The 25,214-nt window shown below is 34.1% G+C and overlaps 1 protein-coding gene across 1 annotated transcript in view; it reads right to left on the reverse strand.

Annotated features, from left to right (window-relative positions):
- GRIK2 (glutamate ionotropic receptor kainate type subunit 2) overlaps positions 1-25,214 on the reverse strand; it is a gene marked incomplete at both ends in the record, with an annotated part of 345,231 nt that overhangs the window by 184,936 nt on the left and 135,081 nt on the right. The window contains one exon of the mRNA XM_079532662.1: positions 22,299-22,472. Coding sequence (XP_079388788.1) covers positions 22,299-22,472 — 174 coding nt within the window. The remainder of the gene's footprint in view (positions 1-22,298; positions 22,473-25,214) is intronic.

A 25,214-nucleotide genomic window follows, 5' to 3' on the forward strand; every position in this document is an offset into this window, starting at 1 on the left:
ACATTATCTTACACTGAAAAGATTTCTCACATATTATGTTGAAAGAAAGGAGAAAGTACCAGAAGCATTAGGTTAATCTTATTACCTGTAGTTAGTTCTCTGGATGAAGTCCATAGATACGCTTATAAGCTTGTTTTAGCTACTGATTCAAATGAAGTGGAAGAAGAAATGGTTTTCATACTAAGGAAAAGTCAAACTAGATATTCTACTAGACGTTCAGTGCTTGTGAAACACCAGTGTATACAATGTGCTAATATCTAGCTTACCAAGTTTGCAGATGTACAGCACAGATATTAAGCAGTGCAAATAATAATAATAATAATAATAACAATAGTAATAAAAAATTAAGCCATACAAGTTCTTCCAAAACAGACTGCACAGGAGGAATTTTGTAAATCCAGATTACAAAGGAAAAAAAAGCTTGCACTTTTCTAATTAAATGCATAATCATGGATGCAGATCCATGTTAGCAGTGCTAAATGGTTTCTGTTTTAATGAGCCATTTTAAATGAAATGGTTGCCTGCAATTAGACATCTGCAATCCAGGACAGCAAGCCAACTACGTATTCTATCTGCCAGAATTACAGTTGCATTCCTCCGCTGGACAATGAGGAGAATGGATAATTGTAATTATAACATATACATCCCTTAGTTTTCTGTGGCTGAAAGAGAGTGAACAACAAGGACTCTTAATACATTTAATTGCTGGCTGCTAATAAAGGGTTGTCAAAAGAGAAACTCTTTTTAAAATGCATTCTAATTCCATTAAACATTATAAACTAATGCTACTAACTACCCACCTAGGCACTAATCAGGAAACTGCTTCTTACCTACAGATAATCTAGTAAGACAAGTTTGGTGTTCAAAAAGTTGCAAGATGCTATGAAAGCAAGTTGAAGAAACTGGAAACGGAAACATTGCTATTCCAGAGAGTTTATCACATAACTTCTTGCTCGCATCCACTCTGTAAAACCTCTGTGCAAGTTTTTCCACTGAAAACCACCTAGACCTTAGAATGGAACTCACGTGCTGTAATGCAAGGTGGATTTTGGAACATCATTCTCAGACAGCATTCCAATTCAGCTTGCCAGTAGCTACTGCTCAAAATAAAATAAAATCCTGCTCTTTTTTAAGATTTCAATATCTGAGGAAGGATGGAACCCTCATAATGCAGGCATCCAAAGCCTGGAACCCTTTCCTCATCAGAAGACCTCAGCTTCCCATTTGAAGAGAGATAACTCCTTATTGACAATGTTTTCTCTATTAAATCAGGACACAGAGAAAAACCTCTTTTAGCTGTCAGATGCCAGTATGAAGAAATATAAGAGAGTCTGTCAAATATTACTAGATGTCTAAGTGTTGATGAACAAATTAAGCAATTAGACTTTAGTGTCCTTTAGTGTCAAAATTAATTTCCAAGTACCGTCTAAGAATTTCCAAGATACAGTCATTATACTTGTTTGAGAACAAGAGCATTCATTTTAAATTAACATGAACAGTATGTGAAGCAATGTAAGAGGAATATTATTAGCATTAGAAGATTCTAGACAACTACTAATATTTTTCATATCTTGTAATTTCCGCTTCACCCTCCAGTTGAGGAAAGAAAATATGAGGAGGACATCTACAGCTTTGTAGGTCAAAAGCTAAATAGTCTTAAAAATGCCAAAAATAAAACACTTATGCTGGGCATAAAAGACTAAAAATACTGAATATTTGCATAATTATATGTTGTCTTTTTAAGCTTACTGTTCAAAAATGCCAAAATTATTTCTGCATATTGACTGTTTATTACCTTCAGCATTCCTGTTAATTTTCACAAGTTAAAAATCTTGTCTTTATTTGACGGAGCTTCTTCAGCCATCAGAGGTTGCCTGCAATTCTCCTACTGTCTAAATAAGCAATTACAGATGTTTACACTCTTTGCTGTCATACTTCATTTCTTCTTTGTAAGCTAATATGAACTGCGTGTTTATTATCAAAATGCAGGTCCAACCAGTTCAAGAGAACATGGTGCAGTTAGTTCGTTTAAAGCATAAAAAAAATAAAGCATCACTTACAGAAGCTATCCCTTTTCCTTGTCATCTATTAACTGCTGAATTATCACTGACATACTGCTATGAAGCAACAGACAGTGTATTTCACATAGTTGTTTTTTATTTCCTATTAAAAGTGTAGAGCAGCCAAGCAGAACTATATTTAATGAGGACTGGATGTCTTCTTTGTATATCGTTTTCAGAAGGGATTATTCACCATGCAACAGTTATTTCATAACTGTCTATGAATTAGAAAAGTGCTGTAATTAGTAAAGTAGATCTTTTCTTGTAATGGCCCAAAGTGAAATAGTTACTTGTAAGCAAAGTACAATAGAAAAAATGAACTGCTGAGAAATTAAAAGCTAAAGAAATACAGTTTTTTTGTTTGTTTGTTTTCTTTTCAGCATTCTTCTAATCAGTACATGACACGGGAGAAAAATTAAAATTTCAATATGCAAATGTAGTTTTGTCTTCAAAGAGCTTTTTATTCTCATAACATTAAGTACATTTTTCACATATCAGATGGAAAATACAACAAATATTTTTAATATTATTTATAATAATATTATTTAATAATAATTTTATTTAATAATAATATTTAATATTTATATTGCTTCAGCTGTCCATAGAAGTTCATCATTGTTCATAGAAAGATGCTAGCAAAGACTGATATTCTCTTATATATATCTGTCTGCTGCACAAGTTTTAATTCTACTCTCAACTTTCCTCAAATTAATGGACAAAATTTCCTGATTTCCTACTAGTAAAGAAAATTACTATTTTTGTATTTATATTATTACATATAGGAAAGAATTTTCATTCTTCTCTGAACAATATTTATCATCTGAAACCTATTTACATATGTTTTAGCTACGTATAGTGATAAGTATTAATGCATTGAAAACATATAACATTTAATTATACAAGACTTTTGTCCAAAACAGAGGGTTGAAACATTTTTTGCTGAGTAAGAAAGATAATGTTTTACGTTAAACCCACAAGTACCATGACATTAAAATTTCATTATTTTGAAAAGAGTTCTGTCAGACCTATAGCTTTAATTTTCCAGTGTTCAAAAGAATGACTAAAACCAACTAGCCTACTAAAAAAATCCTCTGTTAGTACTTCTTCTGTTAGATATCCTCATCATATTTAAACAAAAAATTACTCAAGTTTTTGTGTAGTAGCTTTGTGCAGTGTCTTAAGAAGGGTTGTCTTTGTAAGTGCATAACTGACACCTACAAGAAATCTCTGCTTTAACGTTCATAATGAAATAAACAAATTAAAATTCTACAGATGAATAATACATATGCTATACCAAAGCCATAAAAGTACCAGCCAATCACCCTTTCCATAGAATCATAGAATCCTCTAGGTTGGAAATGACCTTCAATATCACCAAGTCCAACAATCAATGAAAAGACTATTCAAGATTCAGGAATTGTTGACATCTGCACCTAGACTTGTTACTAAAAAGGCAAGTAGTTTTTTTGTTTGTTTGTTTGTTTGTTTGTTTGTTTTATAGTGGCTGGACATATTATACAAAAGTGATTTCAGAAATAAATAAATAAATAAATACTGGCCACACAGCTCTAGTTCTAGTAGATCTCAATAATTGATTATTGCCCTCCAGAAACCCACAATTCCTTAAGTTTCCTTGCTGAAATTGTTCCATCAAATCTCAACTTTTTTGCAAGTGTGCTTTTCACAAGTATAGGGTAAAAACTGAAAGCATGCATACACCTTAATTTTGTAAAAATTGACCCAAAACATTTATATACATATTTACATACCTAAATGAATGTCTACAAATAAATCATCGCAAAGCTTCACATTTTTGCTAAAGCATATATTTTACATTTAAAAATGTATGCTCCAAATTGGGAAAGTAATCCTAATACAAAGTATATGGGAGCTGTCGAGAAGAGACAAGAACAGATCCTTATAAATGAAGGAATGTTGAAATCTAGCACAAATGCTCAGCTGAGACAGTGCTAACTTGCCTGTATTTTCTAATGTTTTTAAGCTTAGGGGGTTTTATACTGAGTTGAAAAGGACCATAATGATCATCTAGTTTCAACTCTCTGGCTATGGGCAGGGTTGCCAACCCCTAGACCAGGCTGCTCAAAGTCACATCCAGCCTTGGATGGAAAGAAGGAAAAAGAAACAGCAGTGGAAAGGTAATACGCTAGAAAAGGAGACTCCATTTTTTTCAGATGTGATGCAAGGACAGAGGTCTCACAAGTATGAAAAACCTGATGAAAAGAAGGAAAGAAAGGTGGCCTAACTGAATACCCCACCAGGGAAATGGCTGCCTCATCAGTCTGGACTCTCTGAGAATTCACACAAAGAAGATGCCCTAGCTGTTTAAAAAACAATTCAGTGACAACTGTTGCTTACGCACTACACACTACTTAATCTCTTAGGAGACACAAATTGGTAGGAAAAAAAGGCTTCCTTACTGCTACTGCTCAAATTTCTATTTATGTTATCGTAACAATGGAATGAAATCAAAATCAATCTTGCAGCCAGGTTCACACTACTGGCAGCAATAGTATATCCACTGTATTACTTAAGGGCCAGCTCTTAATGGTCTAAGCAGAAGATAAGAAATAGAGCAATTTTCTATGTTATTTTTGGAATTCAGAAGCACATCTAGGTATTGCCAGAAGTACCATGGTTAATAAAATCTAAAACTTGCTGTAGGGCAAAGAAAGTTCAGCTAATGCAAAATTCAAGCTGTGAGTATATATTGTGACAAACACACACTAATCAATTCTCTTTGTACTAGAAGCAGTTCTCTGTCTGAACTTCTATCAGTAATTATATAAAATGGTTTTAAAATAGATTTTGCTTTCTGTGTAACATACATTCTTAAATGATAAATTCTGCTTTCAGTTCAAGCTGGACACAGAGTTGTAGGGGCGTTTTTCTGTTGTTATTTTCATTACAGAAAGCATCTTATTCTCCAAGATAATAAAAACATTTTCATGTGTTTTTACAAGTATTTTAAATTGTATATATATTTACTTTACCTAAAATATCTCCACTGAGAAAAAAAATAATATGTCAGTGAGAATGTATATTAATATTTTAGCAGAAAAAAAAAGAGGTTACTTCTCAGACTTCTTTGGGATTAAACTGTTTGGGAATTTATTTCTATTATTATTATTATTATCATTATTATTATTATCATTATCAACATCATTATCAAAAAGATATGGAACTCCTGTGAGATTTTTTTTCTCAATCAGATGAAAGGCATTAGAAACACCTTTTAATAACTGGTGACTGCTGAACACTCAGACCATCTCTGGATTGCTGTCTACCAGCACCCACTGGGGTGTTTACTGTACCAAACATGACTAGAGAGAATGGCTTCAAGCTGTGCCAGGGGAGATTTAAGCTGGACGTTAGGAAATTACTTTTCTGAAAGAGTGGTCAGGCACTGGAATGGGCTGCCCAAGGAGGTGGTAGAGTCACCTACCCTGGGGGTATTCAAGGAATGTCTGGATTTTGTGTTGAGGGATATGGTTTAGTAAGAGCTATTGGTGATAGGTGGATGGTTGGACTGGATGACCTTGTAGGTCTTTTCCAACCTTGGTGTTTCTGTGATTTTGTGAAACAAAACAATGTTGCTAAAAAGCAAAACCACTATAGGAAGTAACTACTGTTAATTAGTCTGCTGCTCCTAGCTGACAATCCATCAGGAGAGAGAGTAAAGAGGAATAAACTCAGACTGGTTTATTCCTCAATCTTCTCTCTTCCTCATTAGAAACATCTGCTTTTCATTTGTTTTTTAAACTATTCCAAATTCTCTGTAGAGAATAGGGGTCAGAAGAAAAAGCAATTATTAGCAATGTATGTATTTAATTGCAAAACTTGCTGAAATTTGATTCTCCAAGGAGGAATACTATATTTTCTATGTGTTTTCATTTTTAGTTCTTCTGTCCAAGATCAAGAAGTAAGACTTGTGCAATACACTAAGGGAATGCTTGCTACTCAAAGCTATCAGTATTCTAAGTAATTTCTGAAATACTAGCTTGTTGAAAAGAGAAAAACAAGTCATCTCAGTTTCCTAAGAACCATTTTATTTAAAAATCAATAAGCAATCATAATGCCTATGAGAAAGCAAGTAAGTAACCCCTCCTCCCCTCAGAATGAAGATTCATCTCACAAATGAAGTAGTTTTATAAAGAAATTATAATTAATTATTTAGTTGGGGATTTTTCATCAAGTCACTGTGAAAACACACCTTTCAGTTCAGCATCTTGGATCCAATATAATGGGTATTTAATTGAAACCATTCCATGAATGATTGTTACATAATGGCCATTATAATTGCAAATGATTTTATTTTTCCACACATTATTTGCATTTATCAGAATGACATATAAATAATGTATCTATCAATCATCTATGACCCAGTTATTTCCATTTTTTAAAATTTTTGATTTTATCAAAATTATCATTCTGTGATTCTGTGATTTTCTTCAAAAGAAAATCCCCCCCAAAAATGTAAGAATATGATCATAGAGCTAGCAATGATGTAGCTGAAGATTTATTTCTAATAATGTCTCTTGCTTACTGACTATTTTACTCAGTGATCTTCTAGCGCCTCAAAAAATCATTGAATTAAGAATATCTGTCCCAGCATAGAAAACACTATGCAAGTATCTACTCAAGCTATTTAATTACATTTATAAGTAGATATGGCCTAAAACCAGAATTAAATATTATTATTAAAAAATAAAAAATAAAAATGAGACAAATACAAGAGACAATAAATGAGTCAATAATTTCAGCAAGTTTATAAACCTGAGATAGGTACACAACCCAAGTGTTGGACAGAAAAAACTACGGGAACACATGCAGATAATACCTTCTTTTATTCTATCATTATATAATACGAGACCATGCTTTAATTTTGCTTTAGTGAAAAACTCACAGTCAATAAAGGAACTGCACACCTGCTATTTTTTGTTTTCAGTGTCCAGTTTACATCTCTAAACACATTAGAAGGAAAACGGAGAATCATAAAATACCCAGAGATAGAAGGGTTACATAAGAATCATCATACCCAACTCTGGGCTCCTCACAGGGCCACCCAAAAATCAGATATCTGACAGTACTGTCCAGATTTTTCTCAATTCCAGCAAACTCTGTGCCTTGACCACTGTCCTGGGGAGACTATTCCAGTGTCTGATAAACCTCTTGGTGATGAACCTTTTCCTAACACCCTTCTTGACTCTCCACTGATACAGCTCCATTTGCAGTTCCCATTCCTGATGCTGTCATCAGAGAGCAGAAATTAGCACTGCCCCTCTGTGCACCTCATAAGGAGCCTTTCACCATATTTGTAACCCTTTGGAGGATCTCTGCTAGTTTTCTTTCTGTTTCTAATAGATTTTTGTACTCTGGAGCCCAAAATTGCACACGGTAGTTAAGGTGATGCTGCACCAGTGTAGAGAACACCAGTGCAGTGTAGAGAAATGCATACTCCCAGGCAACGGAACTGAAATTATTTGCACCAGAAAATAATATATACCTCATATTTCTAGAAGTACTTTGTACTTTACCACTCTCCCTCTTTGATTTTTATCACAGAACATGTTATGTACGTGTAATCTTGTTTTATTAAATTTTAACATGTATCTACTAATGCTTAATTTTTGAAAGACCATTTCTCACATATTACACATAATTCTGAAAACCTTACGTACTAAATCATAATTTCCTCAGAGACAATCATTCCAATTTTAATACAAAATTTCAATTAGAGATTTATGAGTAGGTTTTATAAAGAAATAAGGAGAGCAAGTTCAGTATAGCGTACAGATAATCTGCAGTCACCCTGGGCAACATCTACTTTGCTGTATTGTTTGATACCTGCAGAATATTTACGTCTTTCATGAATGATAGAAATTTTTTGCAGAACAGAAATTCCTAGAAAAACATTTTCTTATTGAAGTAGAGAGAAAAAATAAAAGCTGTAGTTAGTACCAGAGGGAAAAAAAAAAAAAAGAAAGGAAAAGAAAAAGGAAAAGAAAAAGGAAAAGAAAAAGGAAAAGAAAAAGAAAAAGGAAAAGGAAAAGGAAAAGGAAAAGGAAAAGGAAAAGGAAAAGGAAAAGGAAAAGGAAAAGGAAAAGGAAAAGGAAAAGGAAAAGGAAAAGGAAAAGGAAAAGGAAAAGGAAAAGGAAAAGGAAAAGGAAAAGGAAAAGGAAAAGGAAAAGGAAAAGGAAAAGGAAAAGGAAAAGGAAAAGGAAAAGGAAAAGGAAAAGGAAAAGGAAAAGGAAAAGGAAAAGGAAAAAGGAAAAAGGAAAAAGGAAAAAGGAAAAAGGAAAAAGAAAAGAAAAAAAGAAAGAAGGAAAGAAGGAAAGAAAAACAACAAAACTCTAAATAAGATTTTTTTTCTGGAAATATTACAGCTATATTATATTAATAATTTTTACCAAGCATCAGAAAGATCATTAATGTGTTGAATTTTCTAAATGCTTAATAATTGATCACCAAAAATTATGGAGAACTGTAGAGCAGAGCCATATCAAAGAACTGTACATCAGATTACCAGGAAATATTAAATGTTTGAAGACGCAAATAGACACCACAAACAGAACTGAAGGTAAGATGGTATGTACACTTATTCAGCAAAACTGAATAAAATCTGTTTTATGACAGATCAGCAAGTTTGCTGGTGACATGAAGTTGTGCGACATGGTAGATAGAAGAGAAAGATGCGATGCCATCCAGAAGGATCTCATTATACTTCAAAGATATACCCTTGTGAACCTAACAATGTTCAACAGTGCAAAATGCTAGATTTTGAACTTGGGTCAGGGTAACCCCAGATACGCATACAAACTGGGAGAAGTACTCTGAGTGTAGCCTTGCTGAGAAGGACTTAAGGGTTTGATTTGATTAAAAGCTTTATACGAGCCAGCAGTGCTCACTTGCAGCCTGGAAGACCCAAGGTATCCTGGGCTGCAACAAAAGAGGGGTGGCCAGCAGGGCAAGGGAGGTGATTGTACTTAGATCATTCTTGTGTCTGGCAACAATGACTGTGGCAGTGGGCTTGGAACTTGATGATCCTTGAGGTTCCTTCCAACCCAAGTCATTCTGTGATATGATTCAATGATAAAATCTAATCAGGCGCACTAGAAAAAAATCCAGTTGAGATCAGTAATTTAACTTAAATTGAAAAATATAATATTTTAATGAATCAAATATTTTGATTCATTAAACAACTGTCTTTTCAAGACTTGTCAAAACAGATTGAGCTTGATTATGAAACAAAAATAAAGACCGTAGTTATCATGGTGGAGATGATGACTAATATCTGTCTTGTCCAGACAATGAAAAAACATTCTGAAAGAACAATATCACAATAAATTAGTCCATGGAGATTTAGCAACCAGCTTCTGCAGGGCAGACTCTAGTTAATCTGATAATGCTATGGAACCTCATAAATATTTTTAGTACTTTAGACAATTAGGATCTTACCAAAACAAAATTTCTGAAGCTTTGTCTACTTTTCTGACACACAAAACTACTATAATTTTTTAAAGAATTTAGAACTTTTCTTTGACTTCTCTCTGCCTCTGGCAAGAACTACACTGACAGACTACAACATATGAAGAGATAATTCTGTCGAGTTGCACAAAACATGATTAGGTTGACTTGAACAGATACTGTCTGAGCATCTTTACTAAATGGCATAAGAAAGAAAGAGTAGGGTGGCACACTTTCAGATATAGCTATTAATTTTCCTACTCAAGTTCTATACAACTGCATTAATGTCTTCAGAATTTTCTTCAAGTGGTAAAATCTTCATGAGTCCACCAGAATTAAGACAGAACACAATTCTGGAAAAACTGAGACTTCTGATGCCCTGGTATCAGCCTTGAAAACAAAAATATTCTTGTGTTTTAGAGAAAAAAAAGTAAAAGAACAATTTAAAAAAAAGCTGGTGGGGAGTAGGAGGGGGAGGGAGGGGGAGGCAGGGAGAAGTGTATGTCAGAAAGGAATTTTTGCCATTTAAGCACAGTCATTTAAAACAAAAATGTTTACAGTAACTTTTCACAAAATTTAAAGCTCCTAAAGAATAACTTCCCAACATCTTTCACACATCTTAGATTGAACTGAACTTGGATGGATTGTAATTACCTATCTGTAAAAACCTAAAGTGTATCAAAATTAGGCGACTTTTCAAAATCATCACAACTTACGTAATTCAAAGAAAACTAAATTTTAGCAGTTCTGGAAAGTCAAACATCTCTATAAATGAAGAAACAGGAACACATTATCTCAGGATACCTCTCACTCTTTACAAGCAAGTCACTGGTAAATCTTGCATTATATGTGGTTGGCTAGCTGTTGCTAATTTATATTCCCAGAAAAGTCTGTAAGTATTTTTCTTCAACGGTTATGAAACCTAATGCTCAGATAATAATAACGATTCTCTCCTTAGCATCTTTAGTGCTTTACCTCCTACTGCTCTACTTATAGACTTTCTCCCTTAATCTTGCTTGTAAATCAATACAGGTCTTTGACATTTCAATTGAAATTACCATCATTAAAGAAATTTCAAACACATCATAGAAAAATTTTGATTCCCAAGCAATCTTGACCAAATTAAAAGGAACATATGCTAAAATCCACAAGATAAAGAAAAGCAAACTCTAATATATGTAAAAAAATTGAAAACTTGCTTGTAATCGTTCCTTCTGGCATCCTCTCCCTTGTCTGATCTTACATACATCAATATATTTTCACTCAGTCATCATCCTTATGATTTTTTTGCCTCAGAGACTGCTAGTAATGGTGTAAAGACTAGCAAACCTCAAAAGTTTTTTCTTGAATTTCAATGTGTCCCAGCTAAACTTCAGTATTTGTACACTTTATTTACTGTTTCACATTTCATGGTTTCACTTCATTCCTCTCCCATTTGCATATTTCAAACCTAACCTGCATTCTTATTTATTTATTTTAGGATGAACACTAAATTGTAATCCCATCTAATCAAATTCAGAGTAACTTCAATAAAATTGACAGGCGCATTTTTAACCTAAAACAGGTGATTTCATTAGATGAACTTTACCTGGATGTAGAAAAGAACACAAACTTCACCCTTTTTTTTCTCTCCCTCTGTAAAGAAGTTGTAGTCATCAAAACCCACCATGTCATTCACTGTTCTATGTCCTCACCCGAAAGATAGAAACAGCACTGACACTAATATATTTACATATGTGCCTTTGTAAATGCTAAAAAGTATTTGGTCAGAACAGCAAGCTGTAACAAAAAAAAAAAAAAAAAAAAAAAAAAAAAAAAAAAAAAAAAAAACCAAGCATTAAGTGCAACCTAGCAAAATCAAAATCACATACAATGCCAGCAATGTGCCCTCACAGCCCAGAAAGTTAACCATATACTGGGCTGCATAAAAAGAACTATGGTCAGTAGGTTGAGGGAGGGAATCCTGCCCCCCACTGTGAGACTTCATCTGCAGTACTGCATACAGATGTAGATGTAGAGTCTTCACTACAAGAAAGACATGGACATGTTGGACAATGTCCAAAGTAGAGCCAAAGACGTGATTCAAGGAATGGAACACCTCCACTGCGAGTTCAGATTGGGAGAGAAGGGGCTGTTCAGTCCTGAGAAGAGAAGGCTCTAAAGAGACTTGATAGTATCCTTTCAGTATCTAAAAGGAGGCTATAATAGAGGAGAGAACAGACTCTTTAGTGTGGTGTGATAGGACAAGGGGAAATGGTTTCAAACTTAGGGTAAATTTAGGTTGGATATAAGGCTGTTTTGTTGTTGTTGTTGTTTTTACACTAAGAATAGTGAAGCACTGGAACAGGTTGCCCAAGATGTGGTGGATGCCCTGTCCCTGGAGACATTCAAGGTCATTATGTACCCAGTTTTGAGTAACTTGATAGAGTTGTAGTTGTCCCTGTTCATTGCAGGAGTTGGACTACATTACTTACTTCCCATTTAAAGGAATCTTCTTTCAAGATCTCCATGTTTAACTGTTTACCTCAAATTTGCTAACATTGCTGTTCCTCATAGATCATCTTTAACTAGGGCTAACTAATTAATCATTGTATAGGCCAAATATGGAAAGATTAGTATGCCTTGTGAATTGAAAAGCTGTGGCACATCTAAGCATTTCCTAATCATTGTTTTGTTCAAAGTTTTTAAAACCTAACTATGCCAGACATTCCAATAAATCTTGCCATCCAAGAAAGAAGCCTCTCTTTCAGTGAATATAGACCTCACTTTTTTTTCAATTTGTAATCATGGAATAAACTTTAGGCTGGGGATATTTGATGCATGAAGTGATATGTTCACATTTCTGTGTTTGAAAAAAAGTCAAAAATAAATATATCCACCCTATAGTATATACTCCTATGTACTTGATAGTCTCCTGAATTTCTTTTTTACCAAAATAAAAGGAGAAAAGGAAAATGAAAAAACATTTTCAGGGGCAGAAACAGAGTAGAATTATTCACAGAACACAAAACATTTTGAAGATCGAAGATACATCCTCTTTAAAATGTGTTCTATCAATGTAAAAGAACATGCGAACAATCCTCAAATTTAAATACATCACAGCAATTTCCTGTTTGAACAATAGCTACTACATTGGTTTCTATGTAATTTTATGTACGTTGTTTTTACAGACATCTACACTAAACTTTAGAATTTATAAATATACAAATATATCACCCAATTAATTCCTTGAGCCTCATCATCTATGTCAGGAGCTCATTCACACTCTGCAATCTACAGATAACAAAACAGTAAAAGCCAACACATTTCTGGGGAATACAAAACACTATTACACTACCAACTAAAAAAATCTGTATCAAATCTACCACTAATCAAAAGGCATGTTTGGGTATGCCAGTTTTCCCTATGGAGTCCAAGATAGTCCAGTCAGGAAGTTTTGCGAATAACACCTTCTAAAAACTTAGTGATACAAGCTGGTGGTCTTCCAGCTGTTAACTTTATGATCCTTGATTCCAACTCTAGATATACACAATGTGATATGGCCTACATAAGATCTGCTACTTCTGGCACCCATATTAACATGAAATATGATTCACAGTGTGAGAACGCTCAGTAAACTGGGACAAAAACAAGGAGCATTATCACAAAAGGGTTGGTTTTTTTTTTCTGTTTAAAGATGAATAGACAAAATTTTCTTTTCAACAATATTGTAGACAAGAACATTACTTCAGATAGACTTATTTTATTTAGTATGAATCAATCTAATTTGATCTATGAAATTTATATCAGAGTAACTTCTTTGTATTTTAGGCAAATAAAAGACTAAGAAATCCAAAATAGTCCAAGATAAACATCATTTATTATTGACATTAATCTTCAGGTGTAATTTAAGAACTGTGTATGAAGCTTTATATATACATATATATATATATATATATATATATATATATATATATATAACACCTGCACTCTACTCTGCAAAATCAATAATTTCAAATATAAACAGTCAGTAGAAAATCCATATGTGAAATAAAACTTTTTGAGAGTGAGTAGCAGTTCATCTTTTACAGAAGCAACAGTGACAACAATCCTATCAGGTGTAGACTATTTGCAAAATGGTATTTTGTGAACTATCATTTATAACAAAAAAAACTGGACAGGGATTGTCCTCCATACTCAGAAATGACTTGAGATTCTCAGCCTTCTGCCAGAATAAAAGTGTGAAGGAGTGTAACAAAGTAATGTGCATAAAACTGTACCTTTCATATAAGTGAATTCTGAAGACCCATTTAGACTAACTACTTACTTCACATCAAATGCCATCATCCAGTTGACTACAACAGGACTACTGAGAAGCTTTATATTGATTTTTCAACAAGAAAGTGTGTTTAACATTTTGTTGAACTCAAGTCTCAACATATAGCTCAACAGAGAAAAGGAATACGCAGTACATCCTTTGCTACAAATAACAGAAGAAAAATAATAGGATTTTTTTTTCCATTTTAAATGTTGAGAGAAATTACATGCATAGAATATTCTTTACAAAATAAAACTTTTCCAACAGCATTTCACAACCAATCTTGAATAAATGATTCTGTTGCTTTAAAATTTAGACTTTTTTTTTTTTTTTGTGTGTGTGTGTGTGTGTGTGTGTGTGTGTGTGTGTATTTATTTCCAGGACATCACACATCCTCTCATTATTTTCAATAGGATATCCTTTCTCTACTGTTTATATATACTAGATAGCTTTTCAGAACTTGGGAAGTGGGAGTATGAAGAGTGCAAAAACGGTGATAATTGAAATATTTATTTTATAACATAATAGTTGATTCTCTTGATTGTATCTAGCACGGTATTTTGGTATCTATTTCCAATGTTGAATGTAGTTTAGGACTGCAATGGCCTCAGATTTCAAAGAAAATACACAGTAACAAAAGCACATCATTTTGTCTCCAGCCTGACATGAAGGTATCCACATGCAGTTTCAGGCTGATGACTGAATATTCCCACAGACTGTTTAATGTATGCGTGCTTGTAACCACTATAGTCCCACTGGACAGTTTAAGACAAAAATATAGTCATTGATACAATCCTAGCTAGAAGTTTGATTAAACTGCCTAAATGCAGGTATATAGCACCACCTGAAATACCATCTGAAATAGTTTTTCATGATGTAACAAAATAATGAGCATAGAGCTTACCAAAATATGATCAAATTAAACACCTGAATATCCTGAGGCATATTTACGTACAATAACAGAACGGCCAGGGACCTCCAGGATCATGAATCTCCAACCCCTCTGCCACACGCAGGGCCACCAACTTTCACATTTAATACTAGACCAGGCTGCCCAGGGCCCCATCCAACCTGGCCTTGAACACCTCCAGGGACAGGGTATCCACAATCTCTCTGGGCAGCCTGTTTCAATACCTCACCACTCTCTCTGTAAACAATTTCCCCCTGATATCCAACCTAAATCTCCCCTCCCTCAACTTAAAGCCATTTCCCCTTGTCCTGCAGTTATCTACCCTTTCAAAGAGTTGATCCCCCTCATGTTTGCAGGCTCCCTTTGGATATTGAAATGCTGCAATGAGGTCACCTTGTAGCCTTCTTTTCTCCAGGCTGAACAAGCCCAGCTCCCTCAGCCTGTCTTCATAGTGGAGGTGCTCCAGTCCCCAGATCATCTGCATGGCTCTTCTCTAAACCCTCTCCAACAGCTCCCTGTCTTTTTTGTACTGGGGGCTCCACACTTGGATGCAGTATTCCAGATGGGGCCTCACAAGAGCAGAGTAGAGGGGGACGATGCCCCTGTCCCTGCTGGCCACCCCTCTTCTGATGGAGCCCAGGATACCATTTGCCTTCCAAGCCACAAGGGCACATTGCTGGCTCATGCTAAGTTTTTCATCCATCAGGACCCCCAGTTCCTTCTCTGCAGGGCTGCTCTCAAGGACTGCTCCTTTCAGTCTGTATGGATGCCTGGGATTCCTCCAGCCCAAATGCAAAACTCTGTACTTTGCCATGCTGAACGTCATCAGGTTCACCTGGGCCCACCTTTCCAGCCTCTCGAGGTCCCTCTGAATGGCAATCCCTTCCTTCAACCATGTTAACTGCACCACTCAGCTTGGTGTCAGCAAACTTGCTGAGGGCGCACTCGATTCCGTCATCGATGTCATTGATAAAGAAGTTAAAGAGCACCGGTGCCAAGACAGACCCCTGGGGGACGCCGCAGTGTGGTGGAAGACCATGTCGAAGGCCTTGCTCAAGTCCAGGTAAATGACATCGGTCGCCTTTCCCTTGTCCACATAGACTTGTACACATTCAGTCTCATGAGGTGGTCTTGGACCTGCTATGTTCTCACAGCGGGGGGGGATTTACCACCCCGGTTCCCCCTCGAGGTTTAGGGATGCAGGGCTCGGGGACATGAGAAGTACTGGAATCCTGGCTGCCAGTGAAGATCGAGGCAAAGAACTCATTCAGTACCTCAGCCTTCTCTTTGTCTGTTAAAGCAAGTTCTCCATTTACATTTACCAAAGGAGGTACACTCGCTTTGGCCTGTCTCTTCTGGACAATGTACCTGTACAGAGTCTTCCTATCGTTTTTCACATCCCTCGCCAAGTTCAGTTCCGCCTGCGCCTTGATTTTCCTGATCCCACAGTTGAGACAATTTTCAGTTTCAATGATTTTCAGCAGTCACCACTAGTAGCCATTTTTGCTAGTGATGAACAAGAGCCTGTATGTTGCACTCATAAAAATCTACATGGCCATCCAGAATTTTTCCCATCTTTCACATCATTGTTGTGAGTGCTAAAATGCACCCCCCCCCACCACCTCACTGTGCTCACATCCACATCTGATCTCCATAAACACTCAGCAAGCATCAGTGAATATCAAGAGGTGCAATTTTTCAGTTACACTCTTTTGCTACACGCACACTTCCACGTCAGTTATGTTCTTGTCAGACTGCCTCTCTGCTGCCATCTGTCACATGCCAACAAAATGTAACAGAATATTGGCAGGAAGGTTAAATCTCTACTGCCACACCTCCAATATCCTGCTCTGACCTCATAGGTCAATATAATAAAATAGGAGGCATCATTTTCAGAGCAGACCTTGTACATTACCATATTTAATCACTAAGATAGGTATGCCTGTAGCAAAAGCAAACCAAAGGCTAGTCAAATTAGACATGTACTCTGATTTCCATAGGATCTGGAGTTTACCCTGAACGTATGCTTACTTTTCACTTGAGTGCATATCAACGATAACTAACAGGCAGTGCCACTGTGAAGATGATAAGCACATAGTAAGGTCTAAATTTCCGGTTCTTTTCACTCCAGAAATTAAATGATTTGCATTGTTCCTTAACTCATGGCTCCACTGCCACCACTGCATGCCCTACAACTGTAAACACAGTGGTTGCTAAGTGGTTCATTCATAGAAATGTGTGCTGATTACTAGCATTCATTGCTTATGCTGCTTTGAACAAGAACATTCTTTACTGATAACAGCAAAGAAACAGAATAAAAGTAATACTACATTTTGTTCACCTTTCCTGAAAATTTACAATAAATACAGTGCATAAATGAATGACAAAAATGAATTTCAAAATTCTTCACTTATGAAAACTGTCTCTATGGTTTATTGGGCTGCTTTTCTTAGACTTTAAATTTCATATAGTGCAGATACTTCAATATTTCATGAGTAAAGGCACTTCAATTTCTATTTCAAAAAATAAACTCTACTTTCACAAGTCTTACTGACTAAGTATGAGCTTGTTCAGGTTGCCCAAGTTCTGACATTTTCCTACTAGCTGTTTCTCTCTAGTACTTTGTGAAGATGTAGCAGGAGAGTTCTAATATGCAAGTATTATATAAGTACTACTATATTTACAAATATCTGCACGTATCAAACACATCATAGAATTTTATGTCTTCCACAGGATCAGAGCTGCAATTTATTTCTGCTAAATGATACACAACACCTGGACATATCTTTGCTTCAAGGATAGGACTGCAAGTTTCTGAAAGAACTTGTCTCCTAAAATAACAACAAAAACTACAAGCAGGAGTCAAATATTTAATAATGAGATTAATTTTCAAAATATCTGACATATCATTTCTAAAACATCTTATAGCACAAAATCTTGCACAATCCCTAAACTCGTGAAGTTAAATGTGCCTAGGGGAGATTCCTAGCTTGTAATGCAGCAATCAGCAGTTGTTTAGTATTTTCTTTGAAGTATGCAGTTGCTGCGATAGTGTTTTACTGAACACATCTCAGCAAATCCAGAAAATAGGTTTTTGCTAAAGGTATAAAGTTGTCTATGTAACAAGCTCTCATATTTGAAGCTCTAAATCACAATCTGAGGCTGATTTTCTGAAATTAACATTTATTTCTCTTTATTTTTATGGATTTTTTCGCCCTCATGAATCCAAACTGCTCCTTTTTCTCATCAAATCCTTCTGTCCAGTAACAGTGCCTTCTAGCTACCTCAGATATAACTCCCTGTCACTTGTTAGGTACAGATTAAAAATTGTGGTTTCACAAATATCCTCCTGCTGTTAAAAAAAATTAAATGACTAATTTGTAACAAGTTATTCATGAAATTGAAAGTCTTCTTCATATCCCATAAAACAACTTCATCATTAAATTAAGGAGATTACCATATTAAATCACATACACAAACAAACATGAAATCATTTATTATTCTAAGGAAATCAAAACACACTCTAGGGAATTAGCAGGAAGAAAAGCAGCTGCATAATCTGTTAGTATGTGTAGGTAAGCACCTAAACTTCATTAAAACACTAATTCAACAAGTAAAAGGTTACACTTGCAGTGAATCTATTTTTTACCTACAAGTAACTATAAAAAAAAAGGAAACAAAATTTTAATAGAGCTTTCTTCACAGTGTAGAATTCATATCTAGTGTAATAATGCTTCTTTTTAAATGACTTTGTACAGTTATGAAATATCCTGTATGAAGGAGGAATTAGGCCAAACGAAGAAAGTCGTTTGACCATTTAACTTCAGAAGCATGCCAAAGGAAAATCCTGCATGTATCATAAAATGTTGCTTTATCTGGGAGAAAGGTAACCAAAGAATTTTGTAGGAAAAAAAAAAAAAAAAAAAAAAGGGAGAGGGAGAGGTAGAGGACAAAATTAGATTAAAAAAAAATAGAAACTAGTTATATGAAATACTGGTATTACTAATAGCGTACATTTCCATTTTTGCATCTCCCTGATTTCTTGACTAACAGCTCAGTTTTAGCATATCCTGGTTAAAATCTTTTCCTTAACTTCCACAGTATTATTTTACTCATGCTTCTTCTTAGATTGCTCTTCTCACCTAACTTCAATCAAAATGAATCAGAGACACATAGTTCCAAGTCAATTGTATCAAATGCTTTTTTCAGTAGGACACTGAACCTGGCAAATACGTACTTGTCCTTCGATAGCAGAAGAAGAGTACTCTCAGTATTATTACTGTCCAACTATACTCAACTATGATGTGGGAACTACTTCCCATTTTCATTTAAAACTTCAGTAAGCTTTGCTTTTATCATGCACAAAACTGGATCATTTTCTTTAATTCTATTTTCTGACCTGTACCTGCCATATACAGCTACTAAAGTGAACATGAAAACATAGAATTAATAATCAGATTAGAATCAAGGACACTCATTCCTACCTAAGATGAAAGCAGATAGCTAAATCAGATGACTACAATAGCAATTAGTAATGAAAACTTCATGTTAATTAAGCAACAGAACCTGTTAGGTCATCTTAATTATGAATGCTAAGTTCTGATTTGAGGCATAAAACACAGTGGGAGATAAATAGCGGCACAGTAGAATTCTGAATTTATATCACTCTATTCACAGTACGCTTGTCTTGAATGGTGACTGTCATACTTAGGTGTAAGAACACAGTTATGTTGTTTTATGGTGTTTGTTTATCCTTCTAAGTATGTTCAGCTTGGACAGACACAATAGTAAGTCAGGTATACCAAAGTTTTTTGTTCCTCTGTACAGTACATTTTATAACAGGACTTCACAAAATATTCACTGCTCATTACTGATAAATTTTTCTATACCAATTTGATTACTATGAATAATTATGCAAGCAAAATATGATGATATGATGTTGGTATGCTAACGAGAGAGTTAAATATGCCTATAGAAAATAGCTTTAAGCCAGTAAACTTTAAAAGTGGGAAATCTATGAATTACTAAAAATAAAATATTAAATTTAATTAAATGTCAGAATTAAACTGACAGTTCTAACTCTGGCATGATGTCTAAGCTGATCTACATATGGTGGAAATCTTGGAGGAAGAACAACATAACTCAAATACCAACTGAGCATATAAATTCTGTGATTCAAAAGTGACTGATTTTAATACCACTTGAAACCAATCGCAGTTGCTTGTGGTTTCTACTCAGAGAAATATATACCTTAGGTTTTCATTTGGCAAATTCTCTGCTTTCAGATGGTAAAGGGCTTTTTTTTTTTTTTTTTTTTTTTTTTTTTTTTTTTTTTTTGACTCAAACCAAAGCCATTTTGATACTGTTTTTCTGGATAAACCGCCTCCATTAGCAACCAATGAAAATAAAACAACTTTTCCAGATCAGCTTGTATGACTATAATAGAGTATTCCTTAGCAGCAATCAATACCTGTGCACAGTCTTTAATTCCTCGGTGTATTTCTGACTTAAAATACATATTAACTACAATGAAATGAAAGTTGAATTTGTCTAACCTAACAACTATTGACAGTCAATAAAATGACTTTATTCCACTGAGTACAGAAAGAACTTTGTGCAAAGAGATCATGACATACATTTATGTCTTCCCAAACTAGCTCTTTTAAAATTCATTTGTTTATACCTTTTCTGATTCTAAGAGCTAGATCATACCTCTTAAAACTTGTCAAAATTCTTTGCCTTTAAAAATACTTTAAATTCTATTTGCATATCTCAAGTATCTAAAACTAATGTAATCAACTAAAAAACTAAATGTAATCAAATTACATTTTGATGCTTCACCTCCATAAACAATCTCCATAAAATATTTGTCACAATTAGTATGAATGCTCGGTTCTTGTGGTGACTACAGAAAGCATTCAGAAGTACAAAGAGGGCTCTTAAGGGTCAAGAAAAGAATCCCATATGTTTTTCATGCATTGCTTCATCTTTTTCAATCCTGAGAGAAAGTATTGCTGTAATGTACAGTCTCATGCGGTAACATGCTAGCAATAATAAGCTTCTGCATCACAACACAATCTTTTCTAAGAATGTCACTTTCTTTATAGCACCACAAAAAACAAAACCATGAGAATTGACTCTTGGAATTCTATTCCAGTTTTTATCACTCCGTGATTTTACTGCCCACAGCCCAGTGTTTTTTGATAATGTAACTGCTGCTACTGATCTTGGTAACCATTGAAATGTTTGAGGACTATCAAATTGTGATCAGTGCCTAAAATATACAACTTCAATGAGTGAGATGAATTGCTACAATTTTTACTTTGAAAAATATAAAAATCAAGGAATTACAGTATTAGTGCAAACAAGAAAACACAAAACAATGCCTTCAAATCATAGTCAGTAGCTCTACATGAACTACATGCACCCATCAAACATTTCAAGAATTTGGGGGGACAAACTTGCTTATTTGGAATTACTTAGAGAAAAGAACAATTGATCTTTACAGATTCCATAATATAACACTTTAAAAGCGCAGCATAATTAAACTCTTACATAGATTAATCTTAAAATGTTTCCAATTTTTATATTAAATACTACATATAAAGAAAAATAGATGAAAAAAAATTAAACAGGATAATTTTCTAAAAACAAGGCAAAAAGAAAATTAACTTATAAAAATACATATTTTCATTTATTATCTAATATCTATAAAATCTTAAAATCTTATCAGAAACAGCTGTTCACACAATTACTTGTTACATGGCTCACATAACACAATCTATATAGTTACTATATAAGAAACATATCTATCTTCAAGAATTTCTTTTTTCAAATGGAGTATTAAATGTTTTCTAAAATTCTAAAAAGCAGTAGAATTCTATCAGTAAAGATGTTACAAATCAGAAATCGAGTTATTCCGATTAATTTGAAAATTAAAATAGTTCTAGTATAGGATATGTTTCAAATAAATCTATTCCTTTTAGCACCACATTAGATTTAATTCCAACAAATAAATAAAGGCAGAGAGTTACTGAAAACTCAGCAATGAAAGTTTATCTGGATGAAAGTGATTTTCATTTTGGGAACTGAACAGAAACTGGAGAATAACAGCAGTGAAAGAAAACAAAGATATAAAAACATGTTTGAGTCAGTGCATAGAAACTGGAAAAACAAGATTCTTTGTAATTTTTATAAATTATATTTTAAAAAAGAAACAAGCAGAAATGAAACAAAAAACATTATTAAAGAGCAACCTAAATGAATAATAGAAAATATAAAGAAAGAGACAATGTGATTTAGCTTCATTTTGGCTGGGATTTGATATGATGCTACACAAATAGTACGTAATTATTTTCACCAATAACATGTTTTCAGCCTGTAGAATATTAAATTAAAACCCCAGTTATTGCCTAAATAATAATCACAATAATATTTGGACCTATGCCTCAAAAAAATTTATAGTCACAGAAATTAAAAATTGAGATGATGGGAGATATATTCACAAGCACATACAAAAAGAGTAGCTAAACAGTGATATTCATACCGTCATAAATCCATCCAGCAAACCTGAATCAGGTTTAGGAGGTGCCTGCAATCGCTCCATAGACCACTTTTCAATGATAGATGACACTTGGCTATTTTCTGTGTTTAAAATTCTGAATCCTGTCATATTAACTCCACTATACCGATATGGTTCCACATCTAAGGCAAACAGGTCCTGAAAAAAATAAACATTACATGAATATTTTGATACACTGCATTTTCAACTTTGAGACTGAGATGCAATACTACACTTGCTGTATATATGAGGAAATATGTTCTGTTTATTTGGAGGACTGCACATTTCAGATAACTCAGTCAACCAGCAGTCCAGTTCACAGAAGAAGAGCAACTTCAATTATGATTAATGACTTCTATTTGCTTCTTTTGGTCCACGATGTCAGAGGCAGATTTTGGTGGTATGGCAATAGAGACTGAACTTTCACACCAATATTCTATTAAATTTTGTTGGAGTGTAACAGGTGAAATCACAAAGGAAGTCTGACAAAATAGTGTCTGACATGGAAATGCACATGAAAAGGCAAGAGGATTAATTGAAATCCTCCATGTTGAAAAAAAGGCATCCACTGACATATCTCGATACTTGCTGAATGTTTATAGATACCGAACAGTGGATGTTAGTACAGTGACATGATGGGTGGTACACTTTAGCAGTGGAGGCAATGGTGTGAAAGACAAGCCACGGTCACGGATGGTCATGCAGGTTTTCATGAGTGCAGCATTCAGACTCTTTTTCATCACTAGCAAAAACGCATAGTAATTGATGGAGAATATTTTGAAAAACAGTGCTTTGTATCTGTGAATTCACTCTATCAAATGGTGGTGTATTCTTTGTATCTGTTGTAGTTTCCAAATAAACAAACAGGAAACATTACTTTCTGAGCAGCCTAAGTATTCCTACTCTAATAATAGAAAAGCTCCAGTAGGCATAAATATTATAACTAATCAGTAAACAACTTTTTTTTTTTTTTTTTTAATTTTTGGCTTACCAGAAACAGTCTGTTACATGATAAACAGAACAGACTTACTACATTTTCCCTTTGAATGAAAGTTATTTATCTTTTAACATTTAAATGAGAGGAGGGAAAAGGGAGACTGCACATGGCCTGCACCTTTTGCAGCTTTTGATCACAGCTTAAATTTAACCAAAGTATTCTTCATATCTACTAATCATGCTTGCAAACACAGACCTATTCTTGATTAGGAATTTCTCTCTACAACTGTGACATTTGCCAATTGATTAAATTTCAATATTTGATGAACAAAATATCCGTGACTCATTTGGTTTAGCTAAGCACATTAAATGAATTTTCATTTGGTTTATTTCCTGGCTTTCCTGTTTCCCTTTAAATAATTTTTTAAAGTGACATAATGAGACATTACTGGCAAGCAACATATTTCTAGTTTCACTGAAGATAGAAACTGTCTAAACTTTGTCTTTAATTTCCTTTTTATTTGCTCTTTGCTTATAGTTTAGTTTAAATTTCCATGAAATAGTCATTTATTTGTAATATTTCCCTGAATACAATTTTTTACTGATTAGAACTGAAGAAAATATAATATTGTACTATGGAAAACCAGAACATATTTCAATATTATATGTTAAGAAATATGTTAGAATATGAAATATGTTAACACTAATTTGTCTAAAAAATCAACCACAGATGCCAGGCTTTATTTTCAATTAGAAGTAGTAATTATGATACCGTTTTCTACATATGACACTTGATTTATATAGGGGTCAAATGTTTTGTATTTATAAATAACCTAACTCATTCCCACTTTTTAAAGAAACAAATTTTTTTTATTTTTTTTTTTCAAATGAAAGACTGACCAGAACAACGTTTCATCATTCTCTCAATTTTTGCTTTGAAAAAAACTCAGGTGCAATGGTTTACCCCAAGTACATTCATGTTTACACTGGAATATAATAAATATACAAAACAATATTATATTCATATATTACAAATACACACAGGTTGGTGCATTAATCAGCTAGTGCATTAGACCCTGAATCAATCATGGGAGAGTACACACTAGACTGCTATAAACACTGTGGCTGGAAAATTTATTTGACAGCACTTTCAACATGTCAGGTAAGAAGCAATTAATATATCAAAATAAGTAATTTCTGATGCAAGCTCCAAAGCTTGACTGCAAAATCAGAACCTATAATCTGTCTATGCAAATTAAATTATTGTTTGATAGCACCAAATGAATATAGTCCTTATCGCTCCTAAAAAAGCAAATGTTATAATAGGGAAACAAGAATGACAGAAAATCTGATTTTTTTAAAATGACTTTAAGAATAATAATAAAATGCTAATGGACAGCATACAACTCAAAGATGCAACTTTCATCAAAACATCAAAATAAAATTTAACACAAACTGAAAATCCGAGACCAATGAAGGAAATTGAATTTGCATGCGATCCCAAATCCATGATATCACAACTTGCCATTCTATAATGAGAGGTATTTGTGCAGAGCCTTAACAGTTCCAATGAACTTCAGAATTTACTTTGTTTTCTATTCAAGAAGCTATTTCCATATTAATACTTCTGATAAACTCATTTTGTAATGCTGAGATGAACTGTCCATCCTACCACAAAGGATTCATTTTAATTAGGACTTAAACATGAATGACATTTTAAACATAGGTCATTTCAAGTATAGTTTTACCAAGTCACTTCTTCCTCATGTTTGAAATGGCTTGTGTTGTAAGATCATTAATGAACTGTAAAAGGAAAACAGAGAAATATACGCAGCTCTGTTATCTACTTAACTCTATTTGGAAGTTTAAAACTGTAGTACTAAAGAGTCAGACATTTACTCTGAAATGCCACTTTCCAGGGCAAACTGTTGAACAATAATTAAATCATCTTGATGAGTTTTAACT

Source organism: Tetrao urogallus, assembly GCF_951394365.1.
Source record: "Tetrao urogallus genome assembly, chromosome: 2".
Taxonomy (NCBI): Eukaryota; Metazoa; Chordata; class Aves; order Galliformes; family Phasianidae; genus Tetrao; species Tetrao urogallus.